Consider the following 23,632-nt stretch of genomic DNA (forward strand, 5'->3'; position numbering starts at 1 on the left):
GAGGTTGATAATTTAATTTACAAGTTTGCAGTATGCATATGTCAGATTTTTCCACCTTGCACACTTAAGACACTTTTAGTTACTAGAGGCGTGTCCCGAGATCGGTGCGTAGGCATGAACCTTGATGCGTGTAGAACAGACCATCTTGGTACATTGGTGTAAAACACAATCAATTTGTGGCATGTGTCCTTTAAGGGCAATTTAGCTTCACTACAAAAGAAAATTAATAATGTTGCTTAACGTAGTAAGAATCTCACTTAAAACATATAGGGCCTGATTCATTAAGGAAAGTAAGGTAAAAAAAATGAGTACGTTTTCTCCTGGACAAAACCATGTTACAATGCAAGGAGTGTCAATTAGTGTATTATTTTGCACATAAGGAAAATACTGGCTGTTTTTTCATGTAGCACAAAAATACATGATAGCTTTATTTGTACACTGAAATGAAAAGTTGATCTAGGACATGCCCTACACCAACCATAAATCTGCAATAATTTTTTTTTTTTTAAATCCAGTATTTTTTATTGGAATTTTTCAAGGTACAAACATCCCAAACAACCAAAAAGAAAAAACAAAAACAAACAAACAATACAATCGCATACATGTCAGTATCCAAGGACAAATTTTACAATACATCAGTAAAGAAAAGTAACAATATATTTGTTATGCTTGTTTAGGATAATACATTATAAATGCTCATACATGGAAAGTTTGCAAATAGAAGGTTCACCATCTAGACTCAAACATTCATTATACGATCTGCGGGGACCAGACACCTATGTACAAGGGACGTCTGCACTCGATGTCATCGGATAGAATGGAGACTCAAAACATCTGTACCACATACCCTCAAATTTCTGCAGGGCCTGTCTGCTAGTATAGACAAACCTCTCATGCCTTATAGTGGTGTTAACCAGAGCCTTCCAATTTTTAATCGTGGGACTCGTCGGGGCCACCCACAGCCTCGCTATGTTGACCTTAGCCAGCATCAGTAACTGAGAAATATACATTTTGGTCAGCTTATTAACTTTACCCTTCAATCGGAGCCCAAAGATACAAGTGGCCGGTGAACAAAGGGACACTTCAATTTCAGTAATCTGAATACATCACCTAACCCTGCGCCAGAAAGTCTGTACACATGGACACTCCCATAGAAGGTGCCAAAAGTGAGCATTCTCCAGGTTGCATTTTGGACAACCAGGGGTGCCACCCGGGTGAAATTTTGCCAGTCTAACAGGGGTTAGATAAGCCCTATGTAGGACAAACACCTGTATCTGTTGAAATTTTAATGACCAAGTATACCCACTAGTGCTGTCTATAACCATCCCCCACTCCTTATCTGAAAAAAGACCAATATCAATTTCTCATTGATTCCTCAGACCATTCAAATCATCTACAGTGGATTCACCCAGAAGACATGAGTACATATGAGAAATCAGACCTCTGTGACCCAGGGCCTGTAGTTGTTTCCTCAGTGGAGCAATGCCAATCACCAGTGGCTTTCCCTGAAACTGTGTGTTTATAGCATGTCGCAATTGGAGGTAAGAGTAAAACGTTGTTCTGGGCACTGAAAATTCCCTAACCAACTGTTCAAAGGATTTGAGTACATTTGTGTCATATAATTGACCTACAGTCACTAACCCCAACCGGGACCACTGCCTGGCCCCCTCCACTGTATCCAACTCCTCAAGTTTCTTTGTCCCCCAGATGGGAGTACATGGATCAACATCAGTCTGTCTCATTATTTTATTACTAATTGTCCAAATCTTAATTGTCTGGATCAGAAGCATGGGAGCCCGTACACCCAGCCAGCAGTGACTGTAAGGGGGTATGATTAGAATTGAATTGGTGAACACCTAGTGTAAGTCATGGTAGTCTGGATCAGAAACCCATGCCTTGAGGTGGGCCAGCTGAGAGGCAATATAATACAGTTTCAAGTTACGAAGTGCAAGTCCACCAGAGGATCTGGACCTATACAGTGTGCTGAGCTTGACCTTAGCTCTTCCCCCTCCCCAGATCAAGGAAGTAACTGACAATGCATCGAAAAATGGAGAGTGGTATATAGGTGAATGCTGAAGTATATACAAAAACTTTGGCTGCACCACCATTTTAATTAGGTTTATCCTACCAGAAATAGAAAGTGGGAGCTTCCTCCACATGAGTCTTTTCATTAAGATATTCAATCTGGGGCCTCAAGTTAAGTTTTACATACTCAGCGGGGGTTAATATTGTTGTGGGACATTCCCAATCCAAAGGAAACACACTAGACTTGTCCCAATTAATTTTTAAACCTGAAAAGAACCGAATTAAGACTGTAAGCCCCAAAGGGGCAGGGACTGATGTGAATGAGTTCTCTGTACAGTGCTGCGGAATCAGTGGCGCTATATATATAAATGGTGATGATGATGGTGATGATGGTCTGCAAGGAACAGTAGCATATCATCTGCGTATAATGCCACCTTATCCTCCCTGTGTTCTGATCTAAGTCCCTCAATTTCATTATCAGGAGTTTAACCCATTTTATAAATGTCCACTCCAAATCAGGACAATACCTCCCACAGGTATGGCCACTCCACCGAGTCAAACGCCTTGGCTGCGTCCAAGGACATCACAACTTCGCTCTCAGAGAAAGGCGACCGCACCTGCAGGAGAGTATATCCTAAGATTCATAGATGTGGACTTGCCCGGCATAAATCCCGTTTGATCCAGATGAATCAATTGCAGCACCACTCTATTCAACCTCAAAGCCAGCAATTTAGCCAGAATCTTAACATCATTTGACAAAAGTGAAATCGGGCGATAGGACTCAGGGTCCAACAGATCTTTCCCTGACTAAGGTAGCACCACCACTATTGCCTCTGCCATTGAAGGGGAAAGAGCGCCAGTCTCACCCAGCTCGCTGAATGTATCCAACAACTTAGACACAAAAAAGGGCCAATGTTTTTGATATAATTCGATTTGAATTCCACCTACTCCAGGAGCTTTACCATTAGAAAAACGACTTACTAGCTATATCAATCTCTTCAAGAGTAAAGGGCGAGTCCAAAAACTCCCTACTATCATCGGAGGGGACGGGAAGAGAAATATTATTCAAATACAACTGTAACGTAGCCAAGTCATACCTGACCTGTGACCTATATGTATTAGTATAATATTTATGAAACACCTCAACAATATCAGGCATCAGATACCTCATAACCCTACTGTCATCACAGATAAGCGGTACTGCCACATCCGCCCTCTCCGCCCTTGTCAGATAAGCCAGAAAACTACCATTTCTGTCGCCCTCGGCATATCGTACATGCTTAGATAAAAGGAAGTTACGTTTGGATTTCTCAAATACATAGTCTACCCACTCACTCTGGGCCAACTGCCAAGCTCGCCTTGCAACCTCGGTTTTGTCCACTATGTATTGTGCTTCTAAGGATTTACACGTTGCACAATTTACAATTGCACAATCAATAGACAAACAGAGGGGCGAGTGGTCAGAGATCCCCCTAGCCCTATACTCAGGGCCGGTGCAAGGTCTCCAGGCACCCTAGGCAAGGTTTCAGCCAACTTTCCCCCCCCCACTACCACTAATACCCTCCTGCGAGGCTCATTGCAAGAGCTCCGCTGGCCTGCAATAAGAGACAGCCTGGCAGTTGTAGGGGCCGCCTACCTTTAGTCCAGGGTCTGCGCAGATGATTCTGGGCTGCAGAGCAGCTCTCGGCCCACCATATAAAAAGAGATCATTGGTTTTAAAAAAAAAAACAAACAAACAAAAAAAAAACCAGACCGATGCACAAACCAAAAAAAACAAAGAACAAAGCCAAATCAAGTGGCCCCATTAGACAACAGGCCTATCGGGAAAATTCCCAGTAAGGCCTATGTGCAATTCACCCCAGCCCACAACCAATGAGTGATTAATTTGGTTCAAGGTGTAGTGTAAAATAAAAATAACAACACTTACCTTCTCCTGGCTGGCAAGGCTGCAGTCCAGACGCACTGATGTCTGATGATGTATGCCACATAGTTCTTGTGTATTGCTGGGCAGCTGGAAGCCTTAAATATACAGGTGTAGCCTATTCTTTCACTGTAAGGAATAAAAAAGATTATATATATATATATATATATATATATATATATATATATATATATATATATATATAAAAGCCCTTGCCTACACCTGTATTTTTGTACAGCAGTATAAATGAATGAACTATGCGGCTACAATAGAAATCATAGCTTATGAATGTAAAAATTACATAATTTTACTTTTTTAGAGACTACATAAATACAAAATAAACAGAAAAATCTAGTACCAACTAATTATTTTACATTTAATTTTTTGCCACTCAACTACCCTCCTAATTTAAAAAAACAAAACCGTTTTAATGAATATTTCATTTATTTTACTTACCTATTGTTTTTCTCTTGGCTGGTCAGCACAGCAGGAGCTGCAGGGGGACTCAAACTCTGGCTCTCCAAGTGTCAATGGTGACACAAAACTGCTCCTCACAGTCACGGATCTTACCTTCTTCTCAGAGGCAGGCTGTATGGGAGCGTCACAGAAAGGAATGATGGGAGGGGGCGGAGTGACACTGCAATAACTTTATTTACACTGACAACAGTGTGCAGCAGACAGATCCTCTGGACGGCATCGCAGCAGGCACATGACAAACTGACAGTTGTAGGTGGTGCCGCCGCACATCACAGTCACACTGCCGCTGAAGTACACAGCTGATGCCTGCAAACCCCTTCATTCATCCGGCACCCGCCATGCACTGTATTTATCCAGCGGCTGCCGACAACTTCAAACAGCCGGTGGCCGCGGTCCTCCGCACACCAGCCAGTCAGTGGCGCCCCCCAGGTCCCGGCGCCCTAGGCATTTGCCTAAGGTTGCCTAATGGAGGCGCCGGGCCTGCCTATACTCCACACTCCTCACCAGCGGTACCAGAGAGTGTGACAGCAGAGCCAGATCAATTCTTGAAAATACATTGTATGATGTAGAAAAGCAGGAGAATTGGACCTCTTCTGGGTACCTCAGTCGCCATACATCTACTAACCCCATTTCCTCAACCAAAGCAGAAAAAGCCGACTTAGAGTGAACAATTACAACATTTTGCTCTCGCCATCTGTCCACCTCTCCATTTATCACATTATTGAAATCCCCTGTACAAATAGCTGGAACCGTTGGGAACAATGCCATGAATTCTCCACATTTCCTTAACATCTCACTATTGTACGGTTGGGGTGTATATATACAGCTAACTGTTAGCAACCCCTCCAGCCGGTACATCAAAACCCGGAGTCTACTCAGAAGTCTGGTTTTCACTGGAGCCCCTAGTGGTGGGGATAGACTTGGCCGCAGAGAGCTGAGGGTCGAGAGTTGTGCACTGACTGGGGAGAAACCAGCGATAGCGTATAGGAGTAAATAGCAGAGTGGAGTCCAGGCAAGGGTCGAGGGCCAGCAGCAGACAGAGTATCCAGTAGACAAGCCGAGGTCAGAGGTCACAGGCAAACAGCAGCGTAGGAGTCCAGGCAAAAGGTCAAGGGGCACAGGCAATCAAACGTAGTCAGCTATCAGGCAAGGGTCAGCAACAATAATAAAATCCAATGGTAACAGAGAACATGGAATATAGCAGGCTAGTATGCAGCAAAGCAGGAACTATAACCGTCAGGAAGGCTTTGCCCCTTCCTGCCTTAAATACCAGAATGGCCCAATGAGAGAAAGGCAGCCCCAGGGGAGATCATTAGTCAGCTGGCTCCTTCTCAATTTGCGAATGCGCCCGGCTGTCCTGACTGCCGGAGCGCGGCGCTGCACAGAGAACGCGTCCCGACCGTTGCCTTGGCGACGGCTGGGACAACCCGGAAGTGACGTCCCGGTTGTCATGACGACGGCTGGGACGCGAAGGCAGAGGCTCCGGGCGCCGCCGCGGCTCATGACACTAACAGAATCACCGGAACCCAATTAATGACGGCTTTCATCAGCACAAACCATCCCCCTGAATCCACCTGAATTTTTTCCAAGGAGAAGCCGAGACGTTTATGCACCAATACAGAGACCTCTCAAGAATTGGTCGTGTGCGTAGAGTGGTACGCCCTACCCACCCATGCTTTTTTAAGCGCGAGTACTCTTCCCCCTTGTAAATGAGTCTCCAATAAACAAACAAAATCAGGATCATTTTTTCTGATTTGTCTTAGCACAAGAGAATGTTTCACAGCATTATTTAGGCCCCGCACATTCCAGGAAAAAAATTCCAAATCCTTATCAGATGCACCAGAATACATACAATAACCTCATAACTGTATACTGAGTCCCTCTGATCCCACTGCCCCGTGTCCCACACCCCTGCAGAGCATACATTTTCAGATATAATTGTAAACACACATAATCCTTGTTCATGTTTTTGCGATAACATTAAAACTACCCCCAAAGTATATTAAATAACCTTAATACTAAACCCACACCCCCACCCTGTATACTCCACCCAACTTAAGTACACCTTAATCCCTAACTAAATTTAACTTAGGATACTCAACCAGCTAGCATGCGACCGAAAGAGGTCACACACCAGCCCGAAAAGTAACAAACTGTCAGAACAGACAAACAGAGAAAACGGGAGAGAGAGAAGGAGTACAAACTAGTAAGTGCGAAAGGAGAAAGAAAAAAGAAAAAAAGAAACAGACTGGGGCAAAAAGGAAAGAGAAACCGACCTTAAAGCCATGTGCTCTCCAGCCCATTATATTTTACAGTGGACCTGATAACACTTTATTACTTATCCACCCATATTTGGTCATTGTTTGAAAACTTCAATACACCATCTGAAAGATATACATTTTTTGCACTTCAAAAGAAACATTGCATTATGTATAACATCTTCCATGCATATTATCAAATACAAATCAACAATGCCCCGCAGACCAAGGAGAAAGGCAGAGGAAAGTACTCATCAGGCATCAGCGTCCACCAGCAGCCAGACGGTCCAGCCAAGTGGCAGCCTCTCTAGGTGAAGAAGGATGTACGACCCTCCGAGACTACCCGCCAGGATACACCGCTATGCGCTGGCCATTATATTCCACTGGACCCTTTTGCCTAGCCAGGCGCAGTACAGCATCTCGGTCACAATAGTGCAGGAATTTGGCTATGACGGTACGTGGAGGGGCTGCAGGAGGAGGTGCCTGGGTTGGAATACGATGTGCCCTCTCCACCGCAAATTGGGCTGTAAACGAATCTGTACCAAACAATTGGATTAGCCACTTTTCCAGGAAAGATTCTGGGGAGGCACCTTCTGCCTTCTCGGGCAGTCCAACCAAACGAATGTTGCTGCGATGTACAAGCCCTTCAATATCCATGAGCTTTTGCTTGAAGAGGGCAGCCCGAGTCTCCAGACCCTCCAGCCGACCCCCAACTGGTGCAGAAGTGTCTTCCAGTGTGGACACACGAGCCTCCACCTCCCCCAACTCTCTCAATTATTTTCTGTACATCTTGCCGGAAGAGAGAAAGGTCAATCTGTACCTCTCCTATTTTTTCGGTTACACGCTTCTCAGGTGCCCCAATGGCCTGCAGCACCTGTTGCAGTGTGACCTCCGGATCCACTGGTGGGGCCTGTACAGGGGGAGCAGCGGACTGCAATGCACCTCCCAAGTCAGAGGCATTAATGGGAGAGCAGGCAAAACGCTCCAGTTTTCCCGCTGTGGCAGGCTGACTATGCTTGCCCATGGTTACAGGGAGTAAGTGAGGCGGTATTTATCCATTGAACTCTAAGGTGGCACCAGAGCCCATCCAACTCCAATCAGACCAGTGCTTATGTCAGATTATATTACAACCGGTATAGTCATTTATCCTCACACCAGCCTGGCAAGTAACATTCAACCACCACCATATAGTACAGGCAGGATAAACATCCCTCGCTCTCCACCAACGCTGGCAGCAGCAATCAAACAAGTCCAGAATACAGCCAAACTACTCCTCAGCAAATACAAGTTATGAAGTATATGCCTACTGCGGATAACTGTACATTTGCTGTTATATGGCACTACAGGACCTGCAGACAGATGTTTAGTTCTGCCAGTCAGTTTTCAGCAAGTACCTGCAATCACTTGTGCACTCTCCAGGATGTCACACTGCAGGCTATACAGACAAAGTCCTCCCTGCAGCACTGAATCTGTAGCCTGGTGCTCCTCAGAACAAGACAAGATGGTGCCCCAGGACATGAAATGGCGCGAAAGTGGGGATCTTTAATTCCTCCAAATCTCCCCGTCCAGGAAACCTCTGCTGCTGCCACTACAGGTAAGACCAGGGAGTAGAACGTCTGTGCCCCTCCGTCCTCCGAGACTCATCGCCTCCACAGTCGCTGCACCTCAGACCCGGCGAGCACTCTCCCCTGCACAGCGATCTCCGTCACTTCAGGTCCCCTGCAACCAGCTGAACTTCGGAAGCGCTGCGGGTGAGTATTTATATATTTTGAGTCCACTTACAGGAGTTTTCAGGATATACAAGCTGGAGAGCATGTAGCGATACGTGCTACTCCATGCTTGTCCCGGACACGCGCCCCCCCTGCAATCACATTTTAAATATCCATCCCCCTCCAATGCAACATGTTTTTCCAAGATGCAAAGTTACTAAAAAAAATTCTTTACTTTCCTTAATGAGTCAGGCCCATATTGTTTTTCAATTTGCTCACTTTTAAGTATAATGCTGCTTTAGAGCAAACACCTGGTTCTGTATGTTGTAATCTACTGTCCAATTTCAGGTTTGATAACAATTTGCAGCAACATGTTTAACCACATAGATTACTTGCTGAAGAAACCTGACTTACCTGAAGTAATAGTGATCATACAAGGAAACAAATCCAGGATATTTTGTGTATCTGGGTACTGTAGACAAATCTTACCAAGCCTCTGGGCCAGGAAGGGAATTAACACAAAGAGAGGTTTTTTTTGAGCTTAGAGAGATCCCAGTAGACAAGGCCAGACTGGAAATCATTGGCAGGCAGTGTGCTCACCTTTACTGTAGAACAAAACACAGAATAGGTTTTTGCTCCCTCTTTGTTATCTTTCAGAAAAAAATAAATTTGTGTTCATGGGAAAAAAAATGCTCTATCACAAATATTAGAGAAGCCTTAGGACAAGGCCAGAATTGCTTACTATCGGTTGCCCTGAGCATACCTCATAACATATCAGACCATGAACTGGGTTAGGGAGCGTAGCCACATTACAATGGCAGCATGGTCAAAACTTCCCTGGGTGGTGCATAATGCTTGTAAACCGTTGGCTACCCCGCCTCTGCTCACCTCCAAACACCCATTCCTTACCACTGGTGAGCACTGCACCCGTTCACATCTGCTCTATTTAGAGCAACAGTGAATAGTACATAAGTGGTTAGCACTTCTACCTCACAGCAATGGGGTCATGAGTTCAATTCCCAAAAATGGCCTTATCTGTGAGGAGTTTGTATGTTCTCCCCCTGTTTGCGTGGGTTTCCTCCGGGTGCTTCTGTTTCCTCCCACACTCCAAAAACGTACTGGTAGGTTAATTGGCTGCTAACAAATTGACCCTAGTCTGTGTCTGTCCTTCTGTGTGTTAGGGAATTTAGACTGTAAGCCCCAATGGGGCAGGGACGAATGTGAGTGAGTTCTCTGTACAGCACTGCGGAATTGGCGCTATACAAATAAATGGTAATAATAATAATACCTCCCAAATTTCCCACTGCAAGACAGTTGGAGAAAGCCCTTAAATCAGGACTGTTCTGCCTAAATTGAGACAGTTGGGAGGTATCCCCTGAGACTGGGGGCAGAACAAGGCATCATTACAACCCATAGCAAAATTTGCGGGTGGTCCCTCTGATGCCGCTCCACGCTTGTGTCCCCGCACAGGACCAACACATGGGCAGTGAACCTCTGACTCTTCTAAGCATGGTCCCAGAAGAGCAGAATGGGTCCTCAGGAATGTGATCTAGCATTGCCAGATCCTACCTCATCTGTGTGCCCTGTAGCAGCCGCCACTCTCCTGTGGACAAGAGTGGAAAGCTCAATACTATATTTTATTCATACATTTTTTTTTTAAACTTTATTTCTGATACGGCTTCCCCTGCAGCACTCTTCCACAGGGGTCTCTTCTTCTCCCACACGCACCTTCCTCGGGACTGCCAATGAGTTGGTAAAAGAGCCGTAACCGAAAGTAATTCAAGCAAGAAACAACCAAGCCTCTCTTTCGTATTCAGACAACATCGGATACGGATATAAAAGGAGCTTTGGAGTGTTTCATTTTTATACCTTGAAAAAGACTTTTTATTGCAAGTCGAAACGCGTTGGTTTGATTTGGAGGCGAGTGAGACCCGACCGAGTGGGGCCCAGTGGTGGAGTTCGCGGTGGTGATAGAACTTTGTTACTACTACATATCATTTGTGACGCGAGTATTCCATCTGCCCAAGGTACGGGTCCATTTGCACATGTTTTTTTACCCGCATTGTTTTTAATAAAGGGTATTATGCCAGATTTGTTCCTTTCCTTTTCTTTTTGGGTGAGAAAATCCGAGTATGGGATTTGGAGAGGAGAAGGAATATTCATTGATCATTTGAAGGCGTGATTATCATCATATTTGAGTAAGCACACACCCAAAAGGGAGGTGTCACAAATAGGCTGTTGTTTAAGATATCCACACACGGGATTTACTTGGACTCATCATTTTTATTGTGGTTTGATGATACATGTAAAACGGATTGCACTATCATTTCTGTTTTTGTTGGGTATACCAATACCATATATTTCAGATTACGGAAGGGATAAATACTGGCTTCATCGATTTATACATAATCAGCAGTGTATATGAAGGTTATCCCTTATCTACTGTGTAGAAGAGTTTGTCAGACACGTCCATCCTCAGATCCTTTCTCATGTGCGTAGAGACAGCGCCATATGTATGTATACAACTGTGTGTTATATATGTTTAAATTGGAAGCATCAGTGGATCTTCAGTGACATATTTTGGCTGCTATTTGAGTGAAGCGCTACAGTGGCAGTTGACTATAATAGGAATAAAGAGAAAGGTTGTCTATATGCTTGTGATGAGAGGATGGTACCAGGCACTGTTAATAAAGGTAAAGCTTGCTTGGGACCTCCTCTCATAAGTAGCAGGACATAAATATCTCTGGGGTTCTTAAAAGCCATGTGGTTAGTATATGTTGATGCTCTCCTATGTATCAAACTGTTAGTAATAAGCCTATCATAGTGACAATGTAGAAAAGTCAGATTTATGCTGTTTCTGAGGGGAGAGTCGGTAGAAAAGGAAAAACAACAATCATTTACAGTTAATGCAATGCAGAGAAACACATAATGCATATACAGTAAAGCTATCTTGTAGAGGGACTGGTCCCCTGCCTTATACCAACTTGCATCATCATCATCATCATCATTTATATGATGCCATCCATCTACCCCAGGACACATTTGCCTTGACAAGTTGATGAATACTTCCTATTGGGGGTAAAAACATATCTCAAGGTACAAATAGTTCTACGTCATACTGGAGGTAAGGATCACTTGGCACTCGAGGCTCCTAACACTTTGAAAATCAGATTTTTATGGGAATTTTCTCCCACTGCACTAAACCTCATAGGTTTATGTGTTTTGTATGGGATTTAGGGAATGAGACATCTTGGAGGAGTTGTTTGAGATAGTTAAATACATGAAACAAAAAGTCCAATACATTGAAGGATAAACAGAGCTATGACACCAAAAAAATCATACAAAGTTAGCATAAAAGCAGGGATATTACTGATACTTGCTTAACGATAATAATATATATCTTTTAGAGGTAATAGCTTAGCCAATCATATACTTTGGAGACTTGGAAAGATAGACACTTATTTTATTATAAGAAGTTAGTACAAACTGTTATGAGTTCAGAGTTCATTCCATCAACCAACTTGTCAGATGACTCCATGCTGATTAAAGTGTCTGTTATACTTTGCTGTCTTGTACCTCCGAAAGAAGAAAAACTTATTGAAAGATTTTGACGGCGTCTCTCTGTGTCCCCTTGGATCCTCCAAACCAAGCCGTGTATGGTCATTCATCATTCTCCAGTGACTCTTTCTGACGCTCCATCCTGACAGTGAGAGACAGTTTCCCAGAGATTACATTTAGGAGCTCCTTCCCTCCCCCAACTGTGTATTATAATAGTTAAAAGAAATATAATTTATATCAAATAATTTAATAACTCTAGTTATTAAACAACTGTAAATACTAAAAGATAAAATACACTGTCATACTGGAAAGCCAAACAAACTTTCTGGAGGCCACCCCTGTCCACTGCCCTTAAGGCAAAGAATTTTGAGATTAACATAATTTTCCTAGAATGTATTTAGGTCCAACAAAGGTTTACCATAAACACAAATTTCTGGCTCTAGGACAGTGATAGGCAATCTGATACACTTCAGGGGCTGCCCTTTAAAAGGACCGCACATGATCTCAGTGATAAACTAAAACAATACATTTTATGAAAGAAAGAGAAACACTTCTGTAATAACATAGCAGGTATTTTAATGCAAGATAAACAAGCGCTACAAGCTCTAAGAAACAAAACCTGACATCAAAACAGGAAGGCGTGGGGGTCAGGCCCACATGTGAAGGCTCAGAGGGCTGCGTGCTGCCCACCTCTGGTCTACAACCTATCCAGTTTCATATCAATAGTGTTGATTTTTATCAAAAATTGACCCTAGTCTCCGTCTGTCTGTCTATCTCCCTCTTTGTCTGTCTGTGTCTGTGTGAGTGTGTGTCTATATTAGGGAATTTAGACTGTAAGCTCCAATGGGGCAGGGACTGATGTGAGTGAGTTCTCTGTACAGCGCTGCGGAATTAGTGGCGCTATATAAATAAATGATGATGATGATGATTTAACTTTACAGTTCTTAATGCACATAATTCTGACCTTATTGACTATAAATAAGCACATATTTATGTAAAAATCTCGGTTTTTAAAGTGATGAACTAACATTGTTTCTGTAGAGCATTTCCTACCAGCTTTTAGCTTCCACAACAGCTGTAGAGCCACATGTTGCCTCTAGTTTATCGCCTTATAACTGATATTTTCAAACGGCTGAATCCTGAGATCATTTCTATAATAATTCGGATTAGGTGAGGTGGTACATGCCCTCTCATCATACCTTGGCAGTGCAAGAGTTACTTATATGGCAGCGGCAGACGAGCCTCTGTGGGTGTGTAAACACAATACTGTGTGTTCCACTTCCCTGTTCCATGGTCCCCCTCCCCCTCTGTGATCCTGTCCTATAGCCGGGCACTGTGTGAGAGACAGGCCCCTGGGAGGGTCTTCAGCTCTTACATTCCTCGGGTGCCCCTGCCCGGGCGTCAATACTGAGGGTGCACTGACACATGGCTGGCTGGGGTCAGCTGTCCTCCTGACACACACACGGCTTATAGAGAAGCTGAGGACAGCAGCATGCAGCTGGCAGCCCCGGTGCCCGGCTCCCCCACAGCTCCGCTCTGGTGACACTCAAGGGACCGGCTCTCAGCACTGGCGCAATGAGGGGCAGCAACAACAGCCGCGGGAGGGGGAGGAGAGGTAGGAGACCACCTATAGGGTTAATACTTCTGCTGATGTGAATGGTGGGTTTGTGTTATAGTATGTGTACGTGCAGCTGTGCATGTAAACACACGTGTGTGCGCCCGCAGCGCCTAACTTGGCATTGTGGGCAGCAATCTCTGGCTGTATTGTGTCCTTGTGTTGTTGGAACATCAATGATTTGTGTTGTGGTTTGTGCACTGTGATGCTGGATCTTCTTACAGTCTCCTACTTATTGTTCCATCCTTTAGCTGTGCTCTGTAGTAAACAGACATTTCCACCGATACCAGGTATTTGTGTAATGTCAGTTTTGAATCACATACAGAGCACACCTAGACTGGACAGTAAACACAACAAGAGAACAGCCCATCCCTACTATGTATTGCTTACGTGCGTTTGTTTACTCATTCAGCTGTATCCAGTGTGTTAGAGCTGACAAAGTTTTTGGGCAAAATAGTAACACATTGGGCATGATGCCAAGTTGGACGCATAATAATAATCATCATCATCATTTATTTATATAGCGCCAGCAAATTCCATAGCGCTTTCCAATTGACGTATGTCCATTTGTGTAACGTAAAGCAAGAAAATTTGCACTATGTGTCTGACACTTACGCCTTCTTATGTCTGAACAGGTGAGGGAAGGGATGGTGTAACATACGCATAATATAGTGAGGGCGTGTCTGACGTAAACTTGGCGCATATGCTACGGGTGCCAAGCTGGTTGCCTTTTTTTTACTGTAAATTACACCCATGGGCGATTTTTTTTTTTTTTTTTTTTTTTTTTTTAATACTGTAAATTACATCAAACAACAACTCTATCAGGTCCATTATATCACTGATTTTACCTGCCCACCAATACTCTTCACACAGTTATAATTTATGTGCTAAAATATTTTTCATCATTGTATAGCTGATGGAAATATGCCAGTGTTGAATAAGGTGTAAAATGTGTATAGGTAATTCAGTTATGTTTTGGTACATAACAAGCAATGGAGATGTCTCTCCCCAGTTGATCATTAATTGCAGACGGATAATCAGGGCAAACCAAACTAGAAGTTAGTGCTTGGAAATTCTTGGAATTATGAAACATTGAATGTTTATACATAATATAGTGCTACTTGTTCCTGTTTGTTATTGTTATATGGACAAGAAAATGTCAGAGCAATGATTTGTATGTAAAAGAGTGTGGATACAAATCATTGAGATGTTTATACACGTACATGAAAAGATACTGTAAATTAAGAATGATCATCTGTGTTTATTTTATTCTATTTACAGTTGGGAAATCTAGCATTTAGTTGCATTAAGTCATTTATTGCGGAGTCCATTCCTCAAAGAATTGCTGCACGATAACCATAAAAACAATTGTTTACTATTGTCTGTTAACATTTTGAAAATACTTTGTTTACTAGAAAAATATCCTCATTCCAGTAATCAAGTGAACAAGTTCTTGCTTGGACAATGTTATTTTCTTCCTCTCTGGCCAGTACCATATCATTGCAATTTCACCCCCACATCCATTATCCCTTTAGCGTAGCATGTGGGAAGACTATAAATAGCAAACCTGGGACAGTGTAGGACTCCAAACGTATAATAAGGCCGCTGTGGTGGTGCATCTATCTAGGGCCGGATTAAGGGAATGGAGGCCCCCGGGCTAAGGGTACTGTGAGGCCGCTCCCCCCCTTACCTCATAGTCTCACTCTCACAAGATCTCCTCAGTAAAGAGATTACTGTGCGCCGCAGAAGGACTACAGTGACAGCAGGCAGCTAACAGCATAACACTTGCTGTTAGCTGCCTGACATTCTCCGTGACCAGCTGACAGTCGGAGCGGCCTGATGAATAATGCCACCGGCCGCGCTACAGCTGAGCAGCTCTAAAGAAAAAAAAAAAAAAAAGAAAACTAGCACTTTCAAGGTCTCCCCAGATGCCCAAGGCCCCTGGGCTCTAGCCTAGTTAGACCTCGGGTTAATCTGGCCCTGCATCTATCTACTACATACTTGCCAACCTTTGGCAAGTTAATTCCGGGAGATCCTAGGCAGGGGGGCTTGGTAGTAGGGCGGGGCGCAGTAATTTGACATTTTGGCTCCACCCCCATGACAAAATGCAGTTGTCAAAAGGGCGGGGCCAAAATGACTCGATTCGCCGCGAATTGCATCATTTTGAGGAGCAAGATGCCATATACGGGATATTTGCCTGCTCTCCCGGGAGACCTACCCGAATTTCGTGATTCTCCCGGACATTCCGGGAGAGTTGGAATGTATGATCTACTATAAAACCAAACCTAGAGGTACGGCTATAACCAACAATATATATTGTCATATATGAAGCATGAAAATAAAATGCTCTGTTCTCAGTGTGACAAGGAAAGTTTGTTTTCATATTGATTATAACTATCAACAGCCCCACCACCTTATGCTAAGTTTACCTTATGCTAAGTTTGTAAATACTGTTTCACTCACCAAGATGGAGACGCCCTGTCATAAATATAGAAATTGATTATGCAAATGGTATTTGCAACCAACATTGGTAACTTGATGCTTTAGAATTCTGTTTGTTTACACTTCTTGTAAAACAAATCATTAGTTTACAATCAGATTAGATTCTTCCCTTTACTTTCCAAAGATACTCTCATCTCATAATGGTATATTTACCACATTTGGTACAAAAATTGTTCCAATCACTCATTAAAAGCTTTCCTAAACAACAGGGCCTGATTTTGCACTTTGTATTTATTATAGACAAGGAGGGGTAAATATTTGGATTTGTTATCTTCATAGGGATTCTAGAAACTTTATATTTTTTATTATCTTGTTTATTAAAAAAAAAAGAGCAAATAATAATTTCAAGACAATCAAGTAACAGCATGTCCAGCATCTAACTTTGTAAATAAAACACAAAATAATGAACATTTTAACAACTTTCTATAACTTATTTTGAATTATGGGAACTATAAAATTGGGAGTGGAAGAGAGGGGGATGGAAAAAGTAAAACATGTGAAAAGAAATCTAAAAATATGGTAAGGGGCAGTCTGTAGGGTGTAGGGAGAGATTAGAAAGTGACCTGTGATCTGTAATAAAGCACAATACCAGGATTACATTTAAATAATAAAAAGAGGAGTGCCATATTCTCAATGTGTCATTTATCAATAAAATATTGGCATGTAGTTCTGTAGTGGATATTCTCCAGTGTGTTTATTATTGGGCCTATTATTAAAAACAGTTGATAGAAATGGTTTTCTGTCACCGCTTATCGCAGCATTAGAAAATCTTCGCTATAGCCATGAGTTATTAATTATTACCAGGCAGGTGGGACTGGGCTAAGACTTGGGCTTTCAGTTCTTCCACGAGGAAGTTTCACCGGAGAGACCCTTTGATAGGCAGGGAGAAGTCCTCTTTCCGTTAATAACACCATTTTGGTGGAGATAAGGCTTTTCTCTGTTTAATAAATAGGCCCATCAGTGGCGCACGCAGGGGGGGTTTCTGGGTCTCCAGAACCCCCTCCGCTAAAAAGTGCCCTACATGTCGGCACTGTAGTATACAGCAGCCACGGCGCTGTCTAAGAAGCGCCCGCGGCGGTGCTGTATTGTATACAGCACCGCCGCCCCCCGACAATCCTGCCTGTGCCCCTGTACATTCTTTACAACTTTTGGTACCCAATAGGGAATATTTAAGAACGTGGTCCACAGAGAAATGATCTCTAGTAGTCGATAGAAACCTATCAGACATCATCTTTAATCATCGAACATAGACTAATGGAAGTTAAGCTGACTAGTTACTTCACAATTCTATATTCCTCCAGATGCTGTTCTTTGTGTAACAGGTGTTCCAAAGTAAAGATGCAGGACTGCGTAAACGTGATTATTCTGCCATTTCTAGAAATCAACTATAGGAATGCGTTAAAGAAGATCTTCAGCAGATAATGTGCAACTACCCCTGTACAAGCCTGACATTTTACCGGACAAGATTTCTGGGTATTAATAGCAAAGCACTTATCCACCATTCGTGGAGGTACATGTATCCAGAATTACCCTATCACTATCGCCATCTCAGGATAGCTGGGTTTATTAAATTAACCCTTGGAACCTGGAGCCCAAGCTTCCAGTCCCGTTGTGCATGCATGAGCCAGCAAAGCTGGGTCTTGCATGAGCACCAAAAGTGGCCAGCAATGCAGTAAGGCTGTATCGTCATCATCATCATTTATTTATATAGTGGCAGAAATCTTTGTAGCGCTTTACAGGTGGGAACAAACAATAATAAAAGATACTGGGTAATACATACAGTCAGAGAGGTAAGAGGTCGTCATCAGCTGCTCTAGTGATATTTTCATGATAACTTGCAACAATTTTCTATTTTTATAACCAGCAATAGAAAATCTGTGTTATTACCGCGTAATAATAAATTGGGGCCTTAGTCATCATCATTTATTTATATAGCGCCACTGATTCCGCAGTGCTGTACAGACAACTCATTCACATCAGTCGCTGCCCTATTGGAGCTTACAGTCTAAATTCCGTAACATACACACACAGACAGAGAGAGAGACACTAGGGTCAATTTTGATAGCAGCCAGTTAACCTACTAGTATGTTTTTGGAGTGTGGGAGGAAACCAGAGCACCTGGAGGAAAACCAGGCAAACACGGGGAGAACATATAAACTCCACACAGATAAGGCCATGGTCGGGAATTGAACTCATGACCACAGCACTGTGATGCAGAAGTGCTAACCACTGAGCCACCGTGCAGACCCTTTCATAGACCTGGAAAAAAATTGAATGCATGGTTTTTATTAATTATATTAATATTATATATTATATAATATTATATATTATTTATTAATCATTAATAGTGTCCCTCTCACCTCTGGAATTCCTTGTGGTAAAGTTATTTTATAGCTATTCTCAAGACCGTTCACATGAGCAAATGTTTTTTTTTTTTTGTGCATATCAGATTCTTATAAACACCCTTTGATCAGTTTATAAAAAAACAAAGTGGTTGCTAGCTGTTTGGAGTCTTTCTTTGGAAGCCGTTCATAATCAGTTTTTTTTTTTAAGTTTTTGTTTTTTTCCCAGGACACCACAGTGTATCCCTCCCTCCAACCAGCTAAGCAGGAAATGGCATTAGAACAAAATCACTAATACATCCTGAATTCTGAAGAAATAAGGTCATCTTCAGAATGAACCTTTTGCAAACTTTTATACCATCATTGCCGCACGGAGTTAATATTTTAAATAAGGCAGCAAAGAGGCGTAGTAGGTAGAGAAATACATGCACTTATGAAGAAACCTTCAGATTTGGGGATGAGTCGCACATAGATGAACATGAGTTTTTTTCTTTTTGACTTACGTGCAGTCTCTATGGCAACAAATTGTGATCCTACTATCACCAAGGACCTTAAAACCAAAGCAGTACATTCTTGTATCTGGTTTTTCGTTTTCTTTATTAATCCTGCTAACACTTTTGTATACAGACTGGTCATAACAATTATAACATTTTCCCACTGCTGCAACATATCAGCCCTCCTCTGCTAGTATTTAGTTGGTAAGTCTTTTGTCTTGTCCGAGCATAGCTTCATTTCCATACATTAATAGCAAAATTATTATGCCAACATGTGGTACTGCCAGGGGCTTGGGAACAAAAATTTTCATGGGGGGGGCAAAGGCCAAGGACTACTATGGGGCTTGGAGCCCCCTGTTTTCTCGCGTTTGGCATCTCATTTTACGACAGTTGTAACAGTGACTGTAGATATTCAAAGACTCCCGATACTATGTTAATTTTTGCCAGTGTTTCAGGTGTTGGCCAAACTCAGTTTCATTGTTTATTGACATTATTAAATAAATATTATTATTAATATTAACTACCAAAACACAGTCTTTGCCCACCCAACAGAAATCATGGGGTGGCAACTGCCCCCCTTTTTCCTATGCCCTTGGGTATTGCTGATTTGAAGGATGTTTGTTGCTTCAGCCAAGGTGAAAGTAATGTGGCAGCTCCTGCTTATAGTGTCAGGGGCAAATTTAATTCTACGCCAACAGTCCACGGAGACGCATCGTGTCTGAACTTGTGCTAAAATCTCTTCTCCTTTTTCCCCTTGTGTCCCATAGAGATGCAAAGGAAAATGACTGGAGATTCCTGTACTGTATTAGTGAACTATCATGGCTAATTGAATCTGCCCCTTAGAGTTTAATATGCAGAGCAATATGTCCTTGCACAATAATATACACTTATGTTCTATGGAACATCTGTAGAATTAAAGCTGCTTTCTTTCCGCTCCTCAGAGTTCCGGGGGCTGCTCCAAGTTATAAAAGCTACGTATGATATAAAACATGTATTATTCTGCTTGTAATTGGTTAATGACACATAGAACGCTTATAATAGGGGCGGATATTTGAGTTTATAATAACCTGGACTCTCGCCAGCAACGATCTTTGTGACCTTTCCTCTAATTCCGTGTAATAACAGCTCTGGAAAGATGACAACAGCTCTTCACTTGCAGGTTCCAGCGCTTCTGAAATAAGGCCGCTGACTCGCTGGCAATCACATTGCACGTTCTGGTGACCTTCAAAGTGACCTCCAAGCCATTGTTCTACATTATGTTACATACTATAGTGCTGTTATTTTATTTGTAAAGTGTGTGTATATAGCAATGATAGGCATCTTGATACACTTCAGGTGCCCCATGGTGCAGCCCTTTAATCTTCACAAGGATCACACATTACCCATAATCAGCAATAAGTCAAAACAATACAATTAAAGAGTATCTGTAATAACATATCGGCAGGCATTTTGAACAAGTGTTACAAGCTATAACAAATAAATCCGGCAATAAGGTAGGAATAAGTAGGGGGTCGTAGGTGAAGGCTTACAGGGGAGGGCTGGAAAATTTTAGCCTGGGGTGCAAGAATCGACTCCGCAGCCTATTGCGAACATTTTAAAGGGAAAAAAATGCAGCTAGCCCAGTGACCCAGCCCAAGTAGTCCACTATGGGACTGGCCCGGGGGGCATATGCCTGCCCTGCCCCCCAGCCCGCCCTGCCCCTGACTGTTGCCCATCACTGATGTATAGCAATGCAAAGATCAGATTCTGCAAATTTTGTTGTTGTTAAGTGCATGATTGATATTTTTTTTTGTTTAGATATAAATAATGAGGAAGCAGATAGTGGATACTATGAGAGCCCTAATACACTGTACCTCTCCTTTTGTTGTTTTATGTCCTATGGAATATGTAGGTGCTATATAAATACAGTGTTTTACATTGAATATTTAATAGCCGGACAACATTATTGGTACTATCTAGAAGTAACTCAAGCAGGTGATTCGCCTTCACTTTTGAATGAACTCACCTGTTGCTGCAGGTGTCTGTAATATAAAAATCACTCATTGAATAGAGAAAAGGACTCCTTCTCCTGTTTTGTGTCACTGAGTATCGCAATGAGCATGGAGAAAAGAAAAAGCCAGGCAGATGATTGTAGCCAGGCATGGACAATTTCACAGACACAAATTAATCTCCAGAGACATTGATGTTCCTGTTTTCACCGTATGTAATGTTATTAGGAAGTTTAAGGCTCATTGTATTGTAGCCAAGAGAAAACTTAATTGAAGATAGCAGCACACGAATAGTGGAGAAAGCACCTCAATCAGCTGTGAACGGATTCAAGCTGACGACCTTCAGATACCATGCAGGACCGTTCCGACTCGCACCATCCTTCACCAACTTAATGAAGGGGATTATATGGTAGGAGGCCCAGGAGGGTCCACTTGAGAGACAGATGATAAGAGCCTGACTGGAGTTTGCCAAAAAACACCTGAACAAGCCAAATTCCTTCTAGGAGAATGTCCTGTGGCCAGATGAGACCAAATTAGATCCTTTTGCTAAACCACCTCATCCCTATGTTTACAGAAAGCAAAATAAAAGAACACCTTCCCTACAGTCAAATATGGAGGAGGGTCAGTGATGTTTTGGGGTCGCTGTGCTGCATTCGGCACTGCGTACCATGTACGTGTGCATGGCATCATGCCAACTGGAGATTACCGGGCCATATTGGAGCGCAATGTTGACTCCAGTGTCAGAAAGCTGGGTCTCCATATAAGGTCATGGGTCTTCCAGCAGGACAAAGGCCCCAAACACACTTCAAAAAGCACCCTGGAATAAGACCGGATCTAAATCGTAAAAAACACCTGTGGAAAGATCTGAAAACAGTTCGGAGAAGACACCCCTCAAATCTGGAAGAACTGGAGGAGTTTGCACATATATGGTGGCCAAACTGTTAGTTATTTTGAGAACAGGCTGTTCTGCCAATTATTAACTTTAGGGTATAATTTTCTGATTTAAAAGGATACACGGTATTAAATTCAGAATCGAACACAAAGATTCAGTATATTAAACAGGGATATAATTGTGCAGACCACATCATGTTGTTCATTTTACCTTTTGTTTAGAGGAAAGGAAGGGTTATTAAAGCAAAGAGAGGGTGTTTTTTTGTTTGTGGCTCCTAAAGTGCATGTTTGACATGTATTATTCCAATATATAGTATTTAAAACATTTTATTATTTTACAGAGCTTAGTAATTGTGTGGAGTTTTATTATAAATTGTATTTTCATGGTTGACAGGGTACATACATGCAATTAATTAGAAGTTTGAAGTGTCCATGGTTCATTTTGTGAAATGTTGGCGTCATGTCCATACCACATAGACATGACTCCAAGAGAGTGGCCTACTCCTGAAGGAGTAGACCACTCATTTGGATCTTCTTCTTGTGAAGTAGAATTTCAGCATTAAGTCCCTGTCTCCGCTGCATAAGGACACGATTCACAACATTGTGTAGCGGTGCATGGGGCCCGATAATGCAAAAAGTCATCATTGACCCCCCCCTCCCAGGTGGGTGTGTGGGGGCGGGGCTCGAAGAATCACGCCATTAGCCCCGCCACCAAATGGGTCATCACTATTTTGGACCAAAAAAAAACGGGGCGGTGCCACGGTGATGCGTGTACGCCGTCACTAAGCCCCGCCTCCTCTGTTTCATTCATAAAGCTGGCCGGGATCCGGGAGAATTGCCTGCTCTCCCGGGAGGACTCCCAGAAATTCGGGAGTCTCCCAGGCATTCCGGGAGAGTAAGCAAATATGCGTTAGTAACATTTTAATTATCTCTTTTAAACCGAATGTTTTAAAATACTAGACCTTTTAGTATGCTTTGGGCTTTTACCAACTATAGGTAATTTCCCACGTTTGCATATACATCTCTGAAGCACAAAGTGACTATTCTGTGGGCGGAAAACCAGATAAGCTATAGATTTCCTATATGCATTGTACACAGTTTTGAGAATTTACCATACTCAAATTCTATATCTATATAATATATATATATATATATATATATATATATCTATATCTATCACACACGCACACACATGCACACACAATATCTTTGCTCTGCCATTCTTCATTTCCTCTATTAGGGTAAACTGTTAAAGGTTGTATTCATTTTGGATTGCTTTACACACCTTTACTTTGTACACACCCTTTGCATTTTAAGTGAAAGATGTAGATATACACATACAACTCGGGTTCTGTCAGCTGGTTCAGTTTTATTTGGGAATAAAAATACTTGTAGTGCCCCTTTTTCTCTTAAATATCAGTGTGAGATACCACTTTTTTTTTATTTTATTAAAGTAAACTGATATGAGAAATAAGTTATACAAGATCTGTTAAATTGCAGATCTTCTATAAACATGCATTGATTTTCAGGGTACACTATGATATGCATGTTAGAACCTGATTACGGGTTCAGGCAATCCTAGGCTAATATGCACATAGTGCCCCTCCCCTTCCACGCCAGACTAGTACGCTGTGAATGAAAACAAACTTGTCCTTAATTTAAAATCCTGCTTGCCCTCCACAAAATAATTGTGCCCTCGTCAGCCTATTGGATAGTCTCCTGGGAGTCCTACTCACAAAATTCTGGAGTCTCCTGGACATTCCAAGAAAGTAGGCAAATATGGTGCTGAACCTTTAACTGGTAACTGCCTGAAACCACAAAATAGCACAATGCATTTATCTATAAAAATGTA

At 42.4% G+C, this 23,632-nt stretch overlaps 1 protein-coding gene and 1 long non-coding RNA gene across 2 annotated transcripts in view; one reads left to right on the forward strand and one right to left on the reverse strand.

Moving 5' to 3' along the window:
• Positions 1-11,836: 11,836 nt before the first annotated feature.
• On the reverse strand, positions 11,837-13,257 carry LOC142099521 (uncharacterized). The gene is made up of 2 exons (XR_012678564.1): positions 13,148-13,257; positions 11,837-12,090 (listed from the first exon to the last, which is right to left on the reverse strand). It is a non-coding gene; the product is annotated as an uncharacterized LOC142099521 (long non-coding RNA).
• A 165-nt stretch (positions 13,258-13,422) lies between these two features.
• The window catches only part of PFKFB4 (6-phosphofructo-2-kinase/fructose-2,6-biphosphatase 4), a 64,906-nt gene continuing 54,696 nt past the window's right edge, over positions 13,423-23,632 (forward strand). Inside the window, exon 1 of the mRNA XM_075183035.1 lies at positions 13,423-13,563. Within this exon, the coding sequence (XP_075039136.1) occupies positions 13,524-13,563 (40 nt within the window). The 5' untranslated portion in view covers positions 13,423-13,523. The remainder of the gene's footprint in view (positions 13,564-23,632) is intronic.

This window comes from Mixophyes fleayi, chromosome 8, assembly GCF_038048845.1.
Source record: "Mixophyes fleayi isolate aMixFle1 chromosome 8, aMixFle1.hap1, whole genome shotgun sequence".
NCBI classification, from domain to species: domain Eukaryota; kingdom Metazoa; phylum Chordata; class Amphibia; order Anura; family Limnodynastidae; genus Mixophyes; species Mixophyes fleayi.